The sequence below is a fragment of the Parus major genome, chromosome 4A (genome assembly GCF_001522545.3).
Source record: "Parus major isolate Abel chromosome 4A, Parus_major1.1, whole genome shotgun sequence".
NCBI lineage: Eukaryota > Metazoa > Chordata > Aves > Passeriformes > Paridae > Parus > Parus major.
Genome location: NC_031772.1, coordinates 9,269,893 through 9,288,042, shown reverse-complemented (window position 1 = coordinate 9,288,042; position 18,150 = coordinate 9,269,893). Strand labels below are relative to the sequence as shown.

The 18,150-nt window shown below is 41.1% G+C and overlaps 1 protein-coding gene and 1 long non-coding RNA gene across 4 annotated transcripts; both read left to right on the top strand.

Annotated features, from left to right (window-relative positions):
* The first annotated feature begins 254 nt into the window (after positions 1-254).
* LOC117244345 lies at positions 255-2,167 on the top strand. The gene is made up of 2 exons (XR_004497246.1): positions 255-371; positions 688-2,167. It is a non-coding gene; the product is annotated as an uncharacterized LOC117244345 (long non-coding RNA).
* A 2,083-nt stretch (positions 2,168-4,250) lies between these two features.
* LAMP2 (lysosomal associated membrane protein 2) lies at positions 4,251-18,150 on the top strand. 3 transcript variants are annotated; one of them, XM_015626217.1, is made up of 9 exons: positions 4,251-4,437; positions 5,517-5,635; positions 6,136-6,349; positions 6,973-7,134; positions 7,793-8,010; positions 8,519-8,638; positions 8,919-8,997; positions 9,779-9,946; positions 15,791-18,150. In XM_015626217.1, the coding sequence occupies exons 1-9, from the start codon at positions 4,266-4,268 to the stop codon at positions 15,931-15,933; spliced, it is 1,395 nt and encodes a 464-aa protein (XP_015481703.1). In that variant the 5' UTR covers positions 4,251-4,265; the 3' UTR covers positions 15,934-18,150. The 3 variants fall into 3 exon arrangements, with proteins under 3 accessions (XP_015481703.1, XP_015481704.1, XP_015481705.1); XM_015626218.2 differs by lacking the exon at positions 15,791-18,150 and adding an exon at positions 11,136-13,999; XM_015626219.1 differs by lacking the exon at positions 4,251-4,437 and adding an exon at positions 5,379-5,400.

The window sequence follows — 18,150 nt, the reverse complement described above, 5'->3', positions numbered from 1 at the left end:
TACAGGAAGTTTCGCAGCTCTCTGATCGCTCCACCGCCCTACCAAGCTTTCTTTTTTTAGCTTTTCACGTGATTTCCCCAGTCTTGACTCAGCAGTTTCTCGCAGCAGCGCTTATTGGTTTGGTTTCCTACCACCACCTCCCCCAGAAACGCAGTTCCCCAACGCTGCCATCTGCCCGCAGCCTGCGCAGGGATCCCCGGAGTGTTTTTTCGGAGCTATCAGCGCGGAGCTGCCGGGAGCCGTCCCTGCCCTGCAGACACACACTGCAGATGTCAGCCTGTGCTGGCACTCCTTGGTCCTCACTGCGGTGTCCGGACCCCAAATCATCAGTCCACAGGCTACAAACTGGAGCTGTGTCAGAAGGAAAACTCGTGAGTAGCTGTAACTCTCAGTTGCTGACACAACAAGAAGGTCCCTGTAGTTCATCGCCCTCTGCCAAGTGAATCTGGGACATCTCTGGCCAGCATTAATACATTCCTCTTTCCACCCCTTCCACATGAAATGGAACCAAATCCTTTCTCTGCCTCCTGGGAAGGAATAATCAGTTCTGCCATAATCTTTTCCCAGGAAAAAATACAGGAATTGTTCTTTTGTTTAGCGATATCTAAAAGAAGAAATAAAAATACATTAGAATAAAGTCATGATTACTGCATGTCCTAGGGACTATCTCTTTCTTCTTTTTATCAGAACCTCTACTCTTCTGCACCAGAAATCAGAAGCATTAAGTTACTCTGAGCTTCATTAAACAGTGAACACTTTGCTTCTGACAACACACATCTATCAACTTTAGCAAGTCCCAGGGCTAAGAAAAGTTTGATTACAGACATTGTATCTAAACGGCTGAAACTGATAAAGGATTCATGAAGTATTAAGCATATGATGCAAATGAAATTAAGCACGGATTTATACTCCTTAATGAACTAAAGCTTTAAAAAGAAATTATAAGGTTTGCATATTTGCTCTCAGTACATGTCAATACCTTCTGAAAACAACAGATGTCAGGCAGTATAACATGCAATAAAACTGTAATGCTGTACAGAAACATTGCCGTCCTCCTTCTCACATCCAGCAATAAACATAAAGAATGTCAATATCTTAGAAAACCAGGATCAGCTTGCCATCCATCAATGGCTCACAAAATCATGCCAACTGTAAAATCATTTTGTTCTACTAAACAAGAGGGTACGGCATTTTCTCTGCATTATGGTAACAATCATTCACTTTTCTCTTATTAAAGGAAAACAGCTGAGAATGTGAGTTTGAGCTTATGTTACTGAAGTCCAACTATCATGTAAATTTTGTTAAGACTGCCACAATCAATAAAGAAATTACTCATGATAAATAATATGCAGTGAGTATTTGTTAGAGGTTGAATCCTACAAGCAGTGAATATAATAACTTACGGAATTAAAGAGGAATCAGATGACATCTGACCCTAACTACTAAACCTTTTTCTAAAGACAGCTGAAGGATTTGTTAAACATGAGAGGAACAGAGCTTCATTTTGCTCCCTCCAGAGCTACAAAAAGGAGACAGGCCTTGGGAACTGCCAAAAAATTCTCTGTTTAGGGAGATCCGTGCCAAAATCAAGCTCCTGTCAGTTGGCTGGGCAAAAGAATAATATCACTGTGAAAAGGCAAGAGTGTGTTGCTTTTAACAACCTTTTATCATGTCCAGATGGCTGGAGCATGTGAGCTTTCTGGATAAACCTCTTCCTGTACATGAACACAAGGTGTTTGTACCAACTCCTTGGAGGTGGAATTTGATCCTTTGGTCTCCCCAAGGATTCCACACATGGGCAGAAACCCTTTGAGCAGCCTTTGTGGCTGTCTCAGAACTTCCTGCACCCGCAGGTGCATCAATCCCTCTGTGACTGTATGATAATGACAATAAACCATCAGCTTAGTCCACCAAGATCGTGTAAGATGACATCACACCACCATACACCTGTGACAGGCTGTTATATGGCAGGGATGGAGTACAGGGAGGGTGAAGTAACCAGATACAAACAGAGAAATAATCTGTTTTCTGGTATTAATGATGATATTCCTAGTGCAAAGCAAGATATTTTCCATTCTGCTAAATTAAATAAACTATACTGTTCTTTTAATCCCACACCGGTTGCTGTTTTTCTTGTGTTATTAAACAGAAAAGGATTTGCTTGCTATGATTGCTGCCATTAGATTTCATTTCAAGCTTCACTAAATTGGCATAAAGGAAACAAGTTAATCAGCCTTCCCGTTATGTCTGCAGAACATCCACTTGGTTCAGAGCCCATATCCTACGTGCAAGCAAGAGATCCAAATATTCAGAATTCTTCACTCAGAACAAGGGAGTGTTGGAACATATCAATGTATATACATAAATCCCGAAGTTAATATTCCAGAGATACAAAAGGTGCCATTCCACTGCATGAACTACCTGAACAGACCAATAATTTTCTCCTCTTCCAATTAATTAAAGCTTAATTCAATGCCTGTCTCCTAATAGTCAAATCCTCTTAATCTGATTGCTCCTAGCTTCTTGTGAGATCACCTTTTAAAAACAGAATTTTGTATTGAAGGAGTGAAGCCTGAACAAGTACAGAATCCCCAGAGCAGGACTCTCCCTAGCCTCTGAAATGCCCCATTCTTTGTGGTGGAGCTGAGAAAGACTTGCTACTTTCAGAATTCGTGGTTTCATCTCTGCTGCTGTTACTGACATTTCCCCACAGGCTACAGCAAGTCAGTTATTAAATATAAAGTTTATTTCTTCAAATAAGTATTTGGTAATTAAGCCCAAAGGATAAATATAAATTTACTCTAAGCATTTTGAAATCACACGAATTTGAGAGTCACATGCAACCATGCTTAGACAAACGCACGTGCAGGTGTGTAACATGCGTGGTGAGTGGGCTTGAGGTGTAGTTATTGAGCACAAAAAGAAATGGAAAGAAACATTGAGGTGGGACCCTCATTTGTTCGATGCCCTGGTTTCCTTGGTGGCCCTGACATGCCAGCTTTGGTTTTGTGACACTCTACGGGAAAGTACAGGATTTCAAACTCACAACTGAGAGATATTAACTGCCCTTTGATAACAAATTGCATTATTTCCACTTCCTCAAGACTGCAGAACTGCTTTCCTGTCAACAGCATCTACACTCCAACTGTCTCATTATGAGGTGAATGTGTTTTATTGTCTTCTTCAGACTTCATTTTCTTCCCCCATGGCTGGGTATGTCTCTTAGAGCCCATCATTCGAAATCCTCAGCCCTTCCACAGCATCAGAAACAGGAATATGCCGTTCCAGAAGGCCCTTCTTTGCTGAGCACAGAGCTCCCATCTCCTCAGGCCGTCTTTCCTTGCTGTCTCCCAGCCTCAGTATCTTCTTCCGTTTCCCCTTTCTCTGCCAAGCCAGCCATTCTGACTTGTTTGGGTGTGGAGGTTTGGGGGTTTTTCCCTGTAATCAATAGTGTCAGTGTGCAATCCAGCATCCATCACATTTTATACCACCTTTCAGACCCAAATCCACCAAGTTTTTTGTCCAGCCGTCTTCTCCGCGCTTCACACCGTAGGCCCTTTTCTCCCTCATTTGCACCAAACTCCTGTCTCCTCCCATCGTTTTCTGCCCCTCTTTCTGCCTTTCAGCACCAGAAGAAACGCATTAAAGCTCCGGGTGCTGGTGCCAGTCCCCCCCCGGCCGCAGGGGCCGTGTCTGGAGGGAGTTTCTGCCCAGTCACTGCGGCACCGAGCCCCGGAGCGCCGGGACCGTCCCTCGGGGCAGGACGGGTGACAGCCACGTCAGGAGAGGTGCACTGAGGCACACTGACCCCTTGTACTTATTGCAAACATGGGTAATATATTATTTACTTTTTTCTCAGTGAAAGCGTCTATATTAAACTTCTCGGGATGTGCATCTCTTGTAAGCAACCCCTTCCCAGACTAGAGCAGCCCAGTGCAAACCCGCAAACACTGCCGAGGGTCAGAACAAGCCGCCGCTACCCTGCCCCTTGCAGAGGCCACCGCGGCACAGCCCCGTTCCGGCGGCCGCTGCTGTCGCCGCTGCTGTCGCCGCTGCTGTCGCCGCTGCTGTCGCCGCTGCTGTCGCCGCTGCTGTCGCCGCTGCTGTCGCCGCTGCTGTCGCCGGACGGGGACTGGGTCGGGAGCAGACCAGATCCGCCCGCCCGAGGCGCCGCGCGATGAGCGGCGCGTCCGCGATCCAGGGAATCGAGCGGTGGCGCTGAGCGGCGATTGGCGGCGCGCGGACGGCCCCGCCCCGCCCCTCACATGACCGCTGGCGAGGTTTTTGTCGCGCCCGCTCGCCCCGGCCGCTCGCCGTGCCCCGGTGTCTCCGCCGCCGCCGGCAGCAGCAGCAGCACCGGCGCCATGGGCCCGCGCCGCTCCGCCGCCTCCTCCTGCCACCGCCTCCTCCTGCCGCTGCTGCTGCTCGGCGTCTCTGGTGAGCGGGGCAGCGTCTGGGCCCGGGGGAGGGGAGTTGGTGTCGGGTGTCCCCGCGGGCTCGTGCCGCTCCCCGCCCTCGCCCCGTCACGCACATGACGCGGCGCGCGGGCACCGGGGGTCCCGGGGGGTCCCGGGGCCGCCTCGGCCCCGCGGCGCCTTCAGGGGGGCGGCCCCGGGGCGGAGGCGCCGCCGCTGCCGCCCTCCCCGCGCTGCCACCCACAGGAGGGGAGGGGACAGCGGCGGAGCCGGAGCCCCACACCGCCCGGGCCCGGCGGCTGGAGCGGCATCGTGCCGGGGAGGCCCGGAGCCTCGGGGTGCTTCCGCCGAGGGCCGTGGCCCGGCAGCCGGGACCGCGGGCCCGTCCGCGCGGCCCGGCCAGGCCGTCCTGTCAGCGCTTCTCGGCGTGGGGCCGCGGGCGCGGCAACGGCTCTGCCGGGATTCACCGCGTCAGGAACACAACAGCTGGGAAAAGTTCTCTTAAAACGCAAAGGGAATTTAACGCCCGTGTCTTTCGAGCTAGAAATCGTGGAAGCGCAATGAAGGCATGCTGACCCCATCTCTTAGGGGTCAGCTTGGGTCGTAATCACTGATACAGCACATAAAATAATAGACCCTGGTCTAGAAGCAGCACATTGGTCAAGTGCTGTGTTTGGTTTACCCAGTGTGTCACCAGAAAGCTGATGCTTATTTCAGAGTCAGAATTCTAAATTGGAAGGGACTTGAAGGATCAGCCAGTTCGGCCTTTCTTGGCAAAAGCATGGTCTAGACAAGATAGCTCAACACCCTGTCCAGCCAAATCTTAAAAGTGTCCAGTGTTGAGCACTCAGCTCTTCGGGATTATTCGTTTAGGTCAGGTAAACAGACTATAAAACATGGTCTGTTTTTGCCAGCTTTGACAATTTTGTGATGTGCTTCCTGGTTTTGATAGTTTTTAGAAATCTAGCTATTCTTTCAATGTCTGGTAAGTTGAATATGATCCTTATTTAATTTACTGCTTTGTGATGAGCTGTTCTCTTAAGTGGTTCTAGAAAATGAAGTAAAAACAATGTCTTAACACCTAATAATCATATCTTACAGGTTTTTTCCAGTCCTATGCAGTTGAAGTAGATATAAAGGATGCTTCTAATGCTACATGCCTGTATGCAGACTGGATGATGAGGTTCTTGATAACATACGAATCAAACAATGGTGATTATGTAAGTGTTTGGGAGTAACTCATGCTGAGAACTGGATTTTGACCTGGATAAAAGTTTAAGCTCTTTTATGTAAGGTGTTTGATTTCTTACTTTTTTTTACTAAGTCAGTTGAGAAGAATATTCCTATATAGTCCTTATAAAATAAAGAATAAATTCTCAGTCATACAAATGAATGAAAGTACCCTGTTGCTCTTACTTAAATGATATACACAAAACTCACCAAGTCTCACCAGTGTAGTTATGTTCTTAGCCCAAGCAGTAAATGTAATTGCAGCTCAACATGATCAAGATTTACAACCAAGTTAGAGTTGTACTTTTGTACTTAAATCTGATACAGCTCCTTTCTCAGGCAGGTGTCAGGAAGTCTTTATCATAATTTTCCAGAATAACCTAAAATAATCTCACCTTGCACAAGGTTTCAGCTAACTCCAGGAAGTTTATAGTGTTGTTATGGGGAAGAGCTGCATGTGAATGCATCTGAAATTACCCTTTTATTCTAGAAAACCACAACCCTGAATTTGTCATCAAGTGTGACACACAATGGAAGCGTCTGTGGCAATGACACACAAGCTGCCCTTCTGGCAGTGCAGTTTGGAGAAGGCCATTCTTGGAGCATGAACATCACAAAAAACAATGAAACTTACCAGGGAGACTTCATCACTCTGACGTACAACACAAATGATACTGCTGTGTTTCCTGATGCTAAAAGAAAAGGTAACATTCGGTGCAGAATCTGACTTGCAAAGCAGTCTCAGCCAGAAGTGTCAGACCTCGTATACCTGACCTGGCTTGGCTTTTGTGAAGTAAGGAGGAATGCAGGAGTTAGTAATGAATGCGATGAGTTCTGTACCACGTGCTGCCAACTGCTGTTCCTTGTACCTGCCTGCTGGGTAACAATGCAGGCCAAATGGCTTCACTGTGTAATTCCTGTAAGTGGAAAAGGGGAAGGATAAACAGCTTTGATTAGTGAGGTGCTGGTACACAGCAGGTGCATGGAAGATTAATTTTTGTGTGCACTGCTTGACCTTTTACCTTACCAAGCAATAGTGTTAGGCTGTCTGTGTACGAACACCTGCTAATAATAGAATTTTTTTCTCCTTAAAAAGTTAAGTAAAACGGTTCACCTTTCTAATGGCTTGTCTAGTTCCATAAGCTTGGTTACTCCTGCATTACCTAGCACTTCAGGTCAGGACACATAGGGAAAGCATTCAAGAAATCTCAAGATTGCTAAACTTAATTATCTCTTAGTCTTTGTCTTACAAAATTATATAAAATGTTACACTACCTCTAAGTTCTTGCAGTGTATACAACATTAAAACATTTCTGTTTATTTGTAGGACCAGTTACTGTTCTTGTGAAGGATCCTTTGCATCCAGTTCAACTGAATACTGTCTTTGTGTGTCATCATTCCTACTTTTTTGAAGCAGAAAATATAACGCAGATTTTCTGGAATGTTACTGTGCAGGCTTTTGTTCAGAATGGCACAGTCAGTAAAAAAGGTAAGCATTTCAGTTTGTGAAAGAGCTTTTTTGTATTGTACCTTAGTGCAGGGAGCAAAGTCCCATAATAAAAAATCTGCCAATTCTGAGATGTGCTGTGTTTAATAATATTCATGTAAATATGCTCTAGTATTTCTTTCCTTGTTCCTGGAAAAATAGATTAGGAGAACAGATTTGGTAGTGTGTTGTAATGTGGATTTTCGTGCCAAGGTGGGATTCTTCTCAAGTGTGTATTCCAGTAATTGGGGTATTAAGAATAAGCACTTCAGAACTACTATTGCTGAGTAAATCATTTGAGTTTGAGGAGTTTTAGCTGACTGCCTTACACTTCCAGTGCTGGCCTCTGCTGTTGCATTTGAATAGTCCAGAGCCAGTTGTGTCATCTCATAGCTCAGAAGAGAGACGGGCACATCATCCTGCTGCATATAACATAATAGGGTCACTTACTTGATCTACAGCAAATACCTGTCATACATTTATAACAACTTGACTGTCTTTGTGTGTTTTGCTTCTATGTGTCAGAGGCAAGTGGTACTGAGTGTGGTTTTAAAACTGAGTGTTACAGAATTTCTGAGACTAAATGGCAGGTGTCTTTGTCTGAGTAATAAGACTTCAATAACATTTCAGCAGTGAAATGGTGATTAAAATGTCTTTTCAGAGTCTAGATGTCCTGCTGATAGACCTACTTCTGCACCTACTATTCCACCTACTATTGCCAATGTAACTACTGCATCTACCACTACTTTGTCTCCTGCTCCAACAAGTGCTCCCAAACCTGTGGAGAATCCAGACACAGGAAATTATTCTCTTAAAAGTGGAAATAAAACTTGTTTCCTGGCGACTGTGGGGCTGCAGCTGAATGTTACCCAAAACAAGGTGCTTCTATTTTCTTTTTGAAGAGTAGAAGTTGCTGTAGTTATTTGGTGTAAAATGTGAATGCAGGGAATTTGCTTTGTATGCTGCTAGCTGTCCAGAACTGCTTCTAAGCATCTCTCTGACTACAGAATGGTTTTGTTGCATTACACCTGCCTTCAAAAACCTTACATAGAGTCAACAGAATTTGATATTGGGAATACCTTTAACATGATTAAGTCTGGAACTTTCTTAGCTGTTACAGCTGCTGTTTCCTGCAGATATTGTCTTTCCCCTCAGAGGGTAGCCTGTTGTGTTAGGGAGCAAAGTAACGCTTCTCAAGCAATTTGTTTGTTTCAGTGCTGCCAGCATGTAAATTTAACTCAAACAGCCTTGGTTCCATAGCAGCCAAGCTCAGCTTTTCCTGCTGTCATATTTACAACAAGCTCTTCTAACCCAAGACTGTTCCTGACTGAGACAATGTATTGCAAAGGCAGCTGAATATCTTTGATGTGCTTTGTCTGTATTTCAGCCTCTTCTGATCAACATCAATCCAAAGACAACTGTTGCAGATGGTGCCTGTGGTAACACAACAGCCACTCTGAAATTGAATGATGGAAATAGCACACTGATTGGTTTCACATTTGCTGTTGTAAGTAACTTCTTTTACTTTAAACTAATTTTTTTCATTTAAACAGCATGCATGGTGATCACCATTTTAGAATAAAATCCTCCTGTTGCTTGCTGGTGGTAGACTGTTCCCATATGGGAGGTGGAACTGGCCAGCTGAGTGCCTCAAGACAAATGAAGAACTGGGTTAAAGTTGTAGAAAATGTAAAACTGGTAAATGTGTTGACTTTTGTAAAGCATGTGTTTGTAAGGTTACAAGTGCAGAATTGCACACTGACACTTGGTTCTTGCTTCTTGAACAGAAAAATACAAGTGCAAGTGTACAAAAATTTTATCTGAGGGAGGTGAATGTTACACTGCTCAACCATCTGAATGGTTCTGGTAAGAAACAGTATCTGCCTTAAATGTAATATTTTGTTCAATGTCTGCATCAAATACTTCTGGGGTTTTTTTGTCAGTGTTGTTCATGCTTACTGTTAGCTCCTACTTTATGTCTAGAAGTTGGTATAAACAAAAATAATAAGCAGAAATGTCTGTAAGAGTTACTTTAAACAGCAGTGTGGGACCACTCTACTATTCCTGAAACTTCTGCTAATGTAAATTAAATTCTGCATGTAGATTAAAAGGGCTTCTTTGTAACTCTTTTCAGTAATGTAATTTTTTGTGGTATGAAATACAATGGTTCCAACTTTGAAGCTTTTTTCCTAAACTAGATGTTGTCTTCTTTGAAGATGCTGCTGTATCTTCCAACCACTCGTACTTAACTCTCAGTAAAAAAAGACCAGTCCTTCAAAAACCAAAGCGTACTTTTTTCCCCCAATGATCATGTGTTTGTGGGTTTTTTCTTTAATTGCTTATCATAGCTACAGCAATTAAAGAGCATTAAAGCTAAAACACTTGCAACTCTGCAACACTGAGAGGAGTGGAGGTACAATGAAAACCTGATGTCATATACATATGAGAGGATACTGCAAAGTAGTTCAGTGCCTGATTTCTGGTTAAGCAGATCAATCCCACTTTGCACTACTTTGTTTTTGAGACTAGTCAGTGTTGAAGTGTTGGCTCCTCTAGATTCAGCTACTCAGTCTTACTGTATTAGCAGCTGTCTTGCATTTTAAGTGAACATGCGATTCCCTTTCTCTTTTTTTCCTTCTTTGTTTAGTCATTTCAAGTGCAGATAACAGCAATTTCAGCAAGTGGGATGCTTTCCTTGGTAGCTCTTACATGTGCCGAAAAGAGCAAACTCTTCAGATAAATGAAGATGTTCAAGTACATACTTTTAATCTATGGATTCAGCCATTCCTTGTGGAGGCAAATAAGTTTGCTACAGGTAAGAGTTAGGTTTTTGTTTTTGGTGATGCTTGCAAAATTTTTACTTGCTAAAATGCACCAGCATTAGGTACAAGCACTTTATCTCAGAAGCTCGTTCCAATTTTTTTTAATATGTTTAGATATATGTTTGGAATGAAGAGAAGTTCTGAGACTGACATTCAAGTTCAAGCAGAGCTTTGTTCTCTCTTAAAAAATGTGTGTTAAGTGTGTGGTTCACCTTCACAAAACTTCAGTGAACTAGAGACACTGAAGGGGGACTTAAGCATTGCTGTCCAGAATAGAAGTTACCTGACAACGTCTTGACATACAGCTTTTTGTAGCTCAGACATATAAGAAAATCGAACTGAACTTTTGCAGAAGTGAACTTTGGCAATATTCTTAGGTGTTTTGTTTCTTTTTACCTGTCAGTCCGAGGAATAGGAGTATTGGGAAAGAATGAACTGTCAGAGCTTCTTTGAGAGGCAGTATTGAATATCCAGAACTAAAGAGTGATTCTGAAATGTTTGTTTGCTGCATTATCTGGAGAGGAGAAAACAGAAATGTCTTAAATTACCTCTTAATAGTTAGTGTAAACTGGTCTTTGTGCTTAATGCTAATACTTGCAGCATAGTCTTATTGGACTAGACTGATCTGTAAACACACAGACTGAAAAGTTCTGTTTTTAGACAGAAGTAAGATAACTCTCCAGATGTGTGTAGGGTAAACAGTCTTTCTAAAGACTTAAGGACCGATTTCATTCTATCGTTAAAGTTGCAGCTGGTTTTCTTCTAATTACAGTTATTTTATCTGTGTAACATGTCTTCATTCTGGATAGATTCTTGATACAAAATCTAGGTCACTTTTTATCCTTAATGAGTGAAAGTGCCAACCAGACTTGCCTTAAATATGAAATAGATAAGCCTGGTTCTTGAATGCAGGAGAAAGGCTGCTCCCTTGCCTAGTGCAGATGTTGTGCACAGAACACTTGTACATCCTTAACTTGCTATAGGTTATCAGTGCTTAAATTAATTATAATGCTTAAATATGCTAAGTGTATCAGTTAGACCTCTGCAGTTCTTTCTCTCTTAGTTTAAATAATACTTGATTTTTTTAACACCTTTGTATTAAGGAAAACAGATTTTTATACCACACTTGGCAAGTATTCTGTCTTTATTTATTCCTTATTGCAACCTTTTTCTCACCTACAGCCCAGGAGTGTTCGCTGGATGATGACAGCATTCTAATCCCAATTGTAGTTGGTGCTGCACTTGCTGTCTTGATTGCCATTATAGTGGTTGCTTACATAATTGGCAGAAGAAAAAGCTATGCTGGATATCAAACTTTGTGAATCTCAGTGTGATTCCTGTTATGATTTCATTCTAAATAAAGCAAGTGCAAGTTCTGAAGTCAAAAAGATCCAAAACTTAGGAGTAATTACTAGCCACAGCTAATTGAAGTTGAGAAACAAAGGGAGACTGTTTATCTCAGATGAAGCAGAACTACACTTTATTTTCCTGCCCTAAGAAGATGATGTGGGTTTCATAGCTGTTTTGAAGATGTCAAATACTGGATGAATTGCTAGGCTAACGATTTTATCTTGCAAAAATCCTAAAGCATTTAGGATTTATTTCTGCTTTTTACAAATACTAGCCTGAAACCAGAACATGTTCTGAACTGATGTGCATTGGGCATCTCCCAGAATAGCATAGAATTTGTACTTGCTTCTCTCCTCTACGTTCCTTAGTTGTTGTCGTAATTGTGGGTTAAGCTGGCAGCATTAGTCACTCTGTTGACTTGTATAATATTTAACAAGGATTGTCTAATGCCCAATAGCTTGTTTTCCATAGGATTGATCTTCAGGCTGGTGATTAAGTGATCTCTTGAAGTGGCAGCAGTAACTTACTTGCCTTTGTTAGGATTTGAGTAATTTACTCTTGCCTTGGTGTAATTTCAGGAATCATTCCTGTACCATGGCTGTACAAACAAAATGAGTAATCTGCCAAATGGTGAATATATGGGAAGACTTCAGTGCCACTTCCAGATGCTTTCAAAAAAAAACATGTTAGGCACTGAATTCTTTATTATACATTCATTGGCAGTCATCTAAAATACTCATCTAAGGCAGACTTCTGCTAAATTAATGCAAGCTTTTTTTTGCTGGCATCAGTTTAAAGGGAATAACCTTTCTAAATATTCCAGAACTTTAAAGTGCACTTAACTTCATACCATATTCTGCACAGAACTGGTCTGTCTTGTTGTTTTGAATGACCATTGTTTAAAGATGCTTTCATTTAATGAGCCAGTATCTGCTGTTGCAGCTTGAGCTGTTTTTAAATCTTCATCTTGAGTGGTTCTCTGCCAGTCAAAGTTCACATTATAACTGCCCGCCATTGGCACTCTGAATGTTTAACGTACTTTTTATTGGATTGTTTGTGGTGTAGCGTTTATTAATGTAAAGAATGCAAAAGCCAAACAAGTCTGAGATGGACCCACAACACCTGTTTTTCCTTGCTGTATGGAAAGAATAACTAGGTTAAAAAAGTGCAGCGCAACTGGACTGTTCTTAAACTGCAGCTCTGTAGAAACTAACCCTTGATGCACAACTTTTCTCTGAGCTCCTTGTGCTGTAATACATATTCTTACTGCATGGAAAAAAAAGAAACAAAGAAGTCTTTTAGACTTTTAGATAATTGTGGCTTTTTTGCATATGTCATAACACGAGCTGCCTAAACTAGTTATTTAATGAACATAACATTGTCTCCCCCTTTAGAATGAGTTTAGCCTGCATCAAAGCTGCTCTAGTGTTTTATTAGTGTTCTCTAGGGTTGTAGAGATGTCTGTGGCATGTTTGTGTACAAATCATAAAATACACTTCTTTCAGTAATGGTTTGGGTTTGGTTTTGTTGTTTTTTTTTTTTGTAAAGACAGTTTACTCTTGACACTAGCCAAGGAAGCATGTATGGGTGGATAATGCTTACTATAGCTTGTAGTCTACAGCTTGAATTTTGCATCAGTTACTGAAATGCATTTTAATGAAAGTGGGGAACTGCTATAAATTTAATCGTGAAACAAGCTTCAAGACTTACCATTTTCATTTTTAAAAATTGGTCTCATGACTTCCATATTAATATATCCTCAAATGCAGAAGTTCATATAGATTTTTTTAGCGCTTTTTTTTTTTTTTTTTTTGTGAGTGATGTTCAGTGGCACCAGTTAAACATGCATTTCTGTTAAGGAGTAATCATCACACTATTCTTCTGTCCTTGCAAATTTTTGAACTGTACACAGTTTCCAAGTTAATATAAAGTTTCCAAGATAATATAGAAGATTCATGCAAACTGCTTCCTAAAATCAACATTAGAAATACCATTACAAAAACCTGTGTAAGTATATTGGCTCAGACTTTTAAGTACTCCTAGACTGATGTGCAGGTAACTGGTTCAAAAAATATCAGTTTCACCTGACTTCCTGTTGTTATAAAACCACTAGTTTTCCTGTATGTATTGCTCCATAGGGAACTGTCAATCTGTTTAACCTGTGCTCTAAAAAATAAAGATTGTTCTATTTCTTAAGGAAACTTGTTCATATTTTTTAACTGATTTGAAAACAGACGTCTTGTATTGTCTTTTTTTAAAGAAAATAAACTCAATGAGTAAGGTGAACTCTAATCAGTTTGTATCTGAGATTCTGTTACACAGCTGGTTTTGTTCTGATCTGTGGAAACAGCATTTAAATTGTGGATGTACTTAACACCCGTGGATGTGAAATATTAATGTGTAAAACCTATTATAGAGTGTGGTTTGTTTAGTACCTTATACACAGTTTACTAAATATTGTATTCTAAAATGTCAGTATTTCTGATATTTTAGGTTAAAGATGTCATGCTCGTAGTCCTCAAAAGTAACATTTCTAGCCAGTGAATGATGGGATTTGGATTTTGGAAGGGGCATTTTCTTTGTTCATTTGTTCCTTATTTTGTTTTTTTGTTTGGCTGGTTTTTAAATGTTCTTTTATTTACCACAGTGTTCTCTATTCCTTAGCATGCGTTAATAAAACACAAACTTTGGGGCTATTGGTTGAATCTCACGATTGGAATTAAAAGGGAAGGCAGCTTTTATACAGGGGCTAAAAAAATTTTGGGCCAAAAATGTCTGGCTTTTTTGAATGGAGACACATTCAGCTACGTCAGTCAAAAAAGCTGTTCCTGCTGGCCCTGCTGTGTGTTGGGCTGTAGTTCCCAATTCTGCACTTGAAGACATCCCTCTGAAACACTGTACAGTAGCCATACCTGGATAGATGTGTGCCAGCAAGGATGGAATGTTCCTGGTATGAAACCTTTACCCCCTTTTCACCCTGGGAGTTCCCTGTAACAGTGCCATAGTGTGTTGTGTACTGCAGCCATCTCCTTCCTTTGAAGAAGAGAGGGAATTTCTGTCACTGCCTGCTGGGCTCCTTCATCCTTAGCAAATCATATTTAGTGTTAGTGTTTAGTGACCCATTGCCCTGTATATAGCAAATTGTCTCTGTTAGTGGACAAAGATGACTACACATCAAATGCATGTCTCTCTTTAAGATGTTTAAATATTTTCTCAGTCAGAATATTTTGAAATAGCTGTATAAGGTGCATAGTTTCTTTCCTCTTGTTTTTTGGTTATTTTTCCTTCCAAGTGTTGCTTTACTTGGCAGTAGGTCCCTTTGGATAATCTGAGTTCAGCATTTTCGGCTGTTGACCCTCCACGTGTTGTTCTTGCTCTTAGTCAATGACTTTGTGTAGTGTTTCAGGAAGGGGCCATGCCAAGTGTGTGCTGGACTGTAATAAGCTAAAGCAAGACAATACATTTCCCATAATTAATGCTGATTTGATGAAAAACAGCAGTTTGAGGAAGTACTTACTCTGTGTGTGATGCTCTGTCCTAATGAAAAACTCAAAATAGTTTTACAAGGAGTGCTGCTTTATGAAACACATGTAAGTCAGGCACTGTTCCAGTACTGGAGAACCCAGGCATGGCCTCCTGCTGTACCAAACCTCTCCTGGCACAGGCAGGTGGAGCTCTGCTCTCCTTACAGACACGTTATGATGCCAAGCCCTGCCCCTGAGTTTGAAAACAGTTCCCAGCGTGGTTTGCTATTCATTGATGAGTGGTTTTACCAGCAAGGAGCTCCTCACACGTTTTACAACCTGTACATTAAAAACCACTCTAGCGTTATGGATGCCTCTTCTATTTTTCCCTCTGTTGTGGATTTCAGTGAGGTCTACGTAGGTCTCAGCTGAAACTATTAACCCTTTATCTTGGAAAATAAAGTTACCCACCTCAATGGAGTCTGTCAATGTTTTCCATGTGGCGCCTGGAGCCACATTTATCTTGTCTGTCTATTGTAGGTCTTACTAAGTTTTTGCTTTGTTACTTTGATTGTCCCTTACATCTTCATGTCTAGAACCCAGAGGAGTGCTGGTGACTGGAGGGTTGGGAAGACCTCTGGACAAGGCAGTAATGCACCACTAGGGTTTTTGTTGATTTATTGCTGCTAACTCTGAGGTGTGGTCAGCTAATGCATGCTCAGACTGCTGGTTTATCCTCACATTCCTAATCTATCCTCTGCTTGCTAGAGGAAGCTGAAATTAAATGTACAAATCAGAAGAAATACATTACCAATATAAAGGATGTGTGTTGTAAATGTGTTTAAATAAATCAATCTTTCCGTCAACTCAATATTAATTTTATTTTACATGTATTATTGTATTTAATACAACGTAATTTCTCAAAAATGCCTGTTTGCTCCTTCCTTTCTTTGTTTTCTAATGCTTGATTTCCCTTACTAATTTATTCTCCCTTGCTTTTTTTTGTTTTTCTTCTTCCTACAGCTGAAGAATGCATTGCTGATTCTGACCTGAACTTTCTTATTCCCATCGCAGTGGGCGTGGTGCTTGGATTCCTTATCATTCTTGTCTTTATCTCTTACATCATTGGAAGAAGAAAAAGTCGTACTGGCTATCAGTCTGTATAATCTCTTAATTCCATCTCTGTTCTACCTTCCCTGTTCTTTTCCCTTTCCCAGACTTCCTGACCTGCTCCTTAAAAGAAAAACAAATTAATTCAAGGTTTCTTTATTTAAAGAAGTTAAAAGGATTGATGACAGAATAACAGTCACTTCCTGACAGAATAACATGCCATGGGTCTGAAGATGAGTTGCAGGAGCTACTGTATGACTTTGGAGAAAATAAGTGTTCTGAGGTCCAGAGAATTGACCATAGTTGGTGTGTTCCTGTGGGAAGTGTGATTATTTTTAGCAAAGACACCTACAAAACTTTCTGTCATTTAATCTTTTTATACAAGAGAATTTCTAGATGCCTACAGCTTGTCTTGGTTAATGCTACAGCTAAAACTAATTAAAAGTGTGAATGCTGTGTCAAAAGGGACTGTACATGCAGTGGGGAAATGAATACCCAGCTCTCAACAGACTTCTGTTGGGAGCTTGGCATATGGCTGTTCTTGTGAATCAGCCTGAATTTCCTATTCCTTCTGAATGTAAAAGTAGTACCTGATCTCAATAATACCCTAACATATGAGAAGAACATCTGATTTTTCTAGTAAATTCTTTTATTTAACATCATATGGAGAAGCTGACTGCTAATGTAGGTTGAATAGATTTGCACTACCATGGTGTCTAATAAGATAAGGTTCAGGTCTGGAGAACTTTGGCTACTCAGAAAAGGCCAGTCTGCTGAAGGAAATGTCTCCTGTGCTATTTCGTTGAACTGTATTTTTCCTTTTGTTCTGAGCTCAATTGTGAAATGAGGGTGTGAGGCTGGAATTTCACTGGCTGCAGTTTCTCTCAGCTTTGATTCTGAACATAAAAGAAACTACACAGCATTGGTCCATTTGAGGCTCAAAAGTATTTTGAGAGAACTCAGACTGGCTAAGAACACATTGCTCAGAGATTCCTGCAGTTTCTTTGGACAGCTTTCATAGGTTAATAGGTTTCATAGGGATCACTGAAAAGCTATGATCTCTGAATGCAAGTGGACATATAAAGCCTTTCAGGTTTGATAGAATTAATCTGCTTTTAACTTCCTTATTATTGCTGTCTCAGTGTAAGAGCACAAACTTTTTAGCATGAGGAATGCTGTTCATAAAGCAGAAATGAATATTATGTATAGTGAAGAAAGTGACTTCCAAAGGAATAAGAGCATCTTACCTGTTTGAAGATGCTTTCTTTATTATTAGTGCCATACCTTTGCACTTTGATGTTCCATATCTAAACTGTACAAAAATCGAATTTAGTAGTTTGTGGTTGTGTTCTGCTTCATTCCCATCAGGTTCATGTTGATGGAATGAAAGAAACCTCTTGCTCTTGAAACCTTTTTGGTCCATCTTGGCAAAAGCCATTTGCAGCCAATAAACCTTGAGGGCGCACAAAGTTCTGTCCTCTGCAGCAGGTGTTTACTAAAGCTGCTTCAATATTTAATCTCTCTGTGCATTGACCCTGTACCCATGTTGTGGGAAAAGCACCTTCAGTAATTCACATACACAAAGGTGACAGTCAACACTGATGTTTAAGCAACTCACAATAGCTGTGTGTTCAGGGAAGGGAGTTGTCCAAAGAGTTAGTTTTGATGTTTGAATAATACCTGTGCATTCAATTATTCTTGTCCTCACAGTGACCAAAGATACACTCTACCTGATTCTGACAAAAGTAATTCTATAGTACAAAATGGGCTCTTGGACCAAGTTGTCTTTTTTTAATAGGAACATAGTTAAATGCTGCTGAGTTGGACTGTGTGCTTTAGGTTTGGTTGTCTTGGTCTCTTGTACTGTACCTTTGCTCTCGCAATACTTGATTTCCCTGCCAGTGTTAAATGGAATTATTTCAGGTGGCATTTTATGAGTACACCCACTTTTCAGTGTGGTGCTTCTCTGCTGCCAGCAGATGGATCACAGCTATGTTTTCATGCTGAGATTGCAGACTGAAGTATTTAATATCACTTTTGCTAGGCTATCTTAGTGAAATGTGGTCATTTTCTAGATGCAAACACGTACACATATATATTTTGTATATATGTAGAAAGTATTATTTTGAGCTTCAACAGAAGTCAAAAATTGATCCAGCACTTTAAGATTGTTGCAGCATGAAGAGTGGTGTCTACAATTTTCCCTATCTTAAAATGACTGTACAAATATGCTGACAGCAGAATATAATAAAGTTAATTTCTGTGTTTATAAA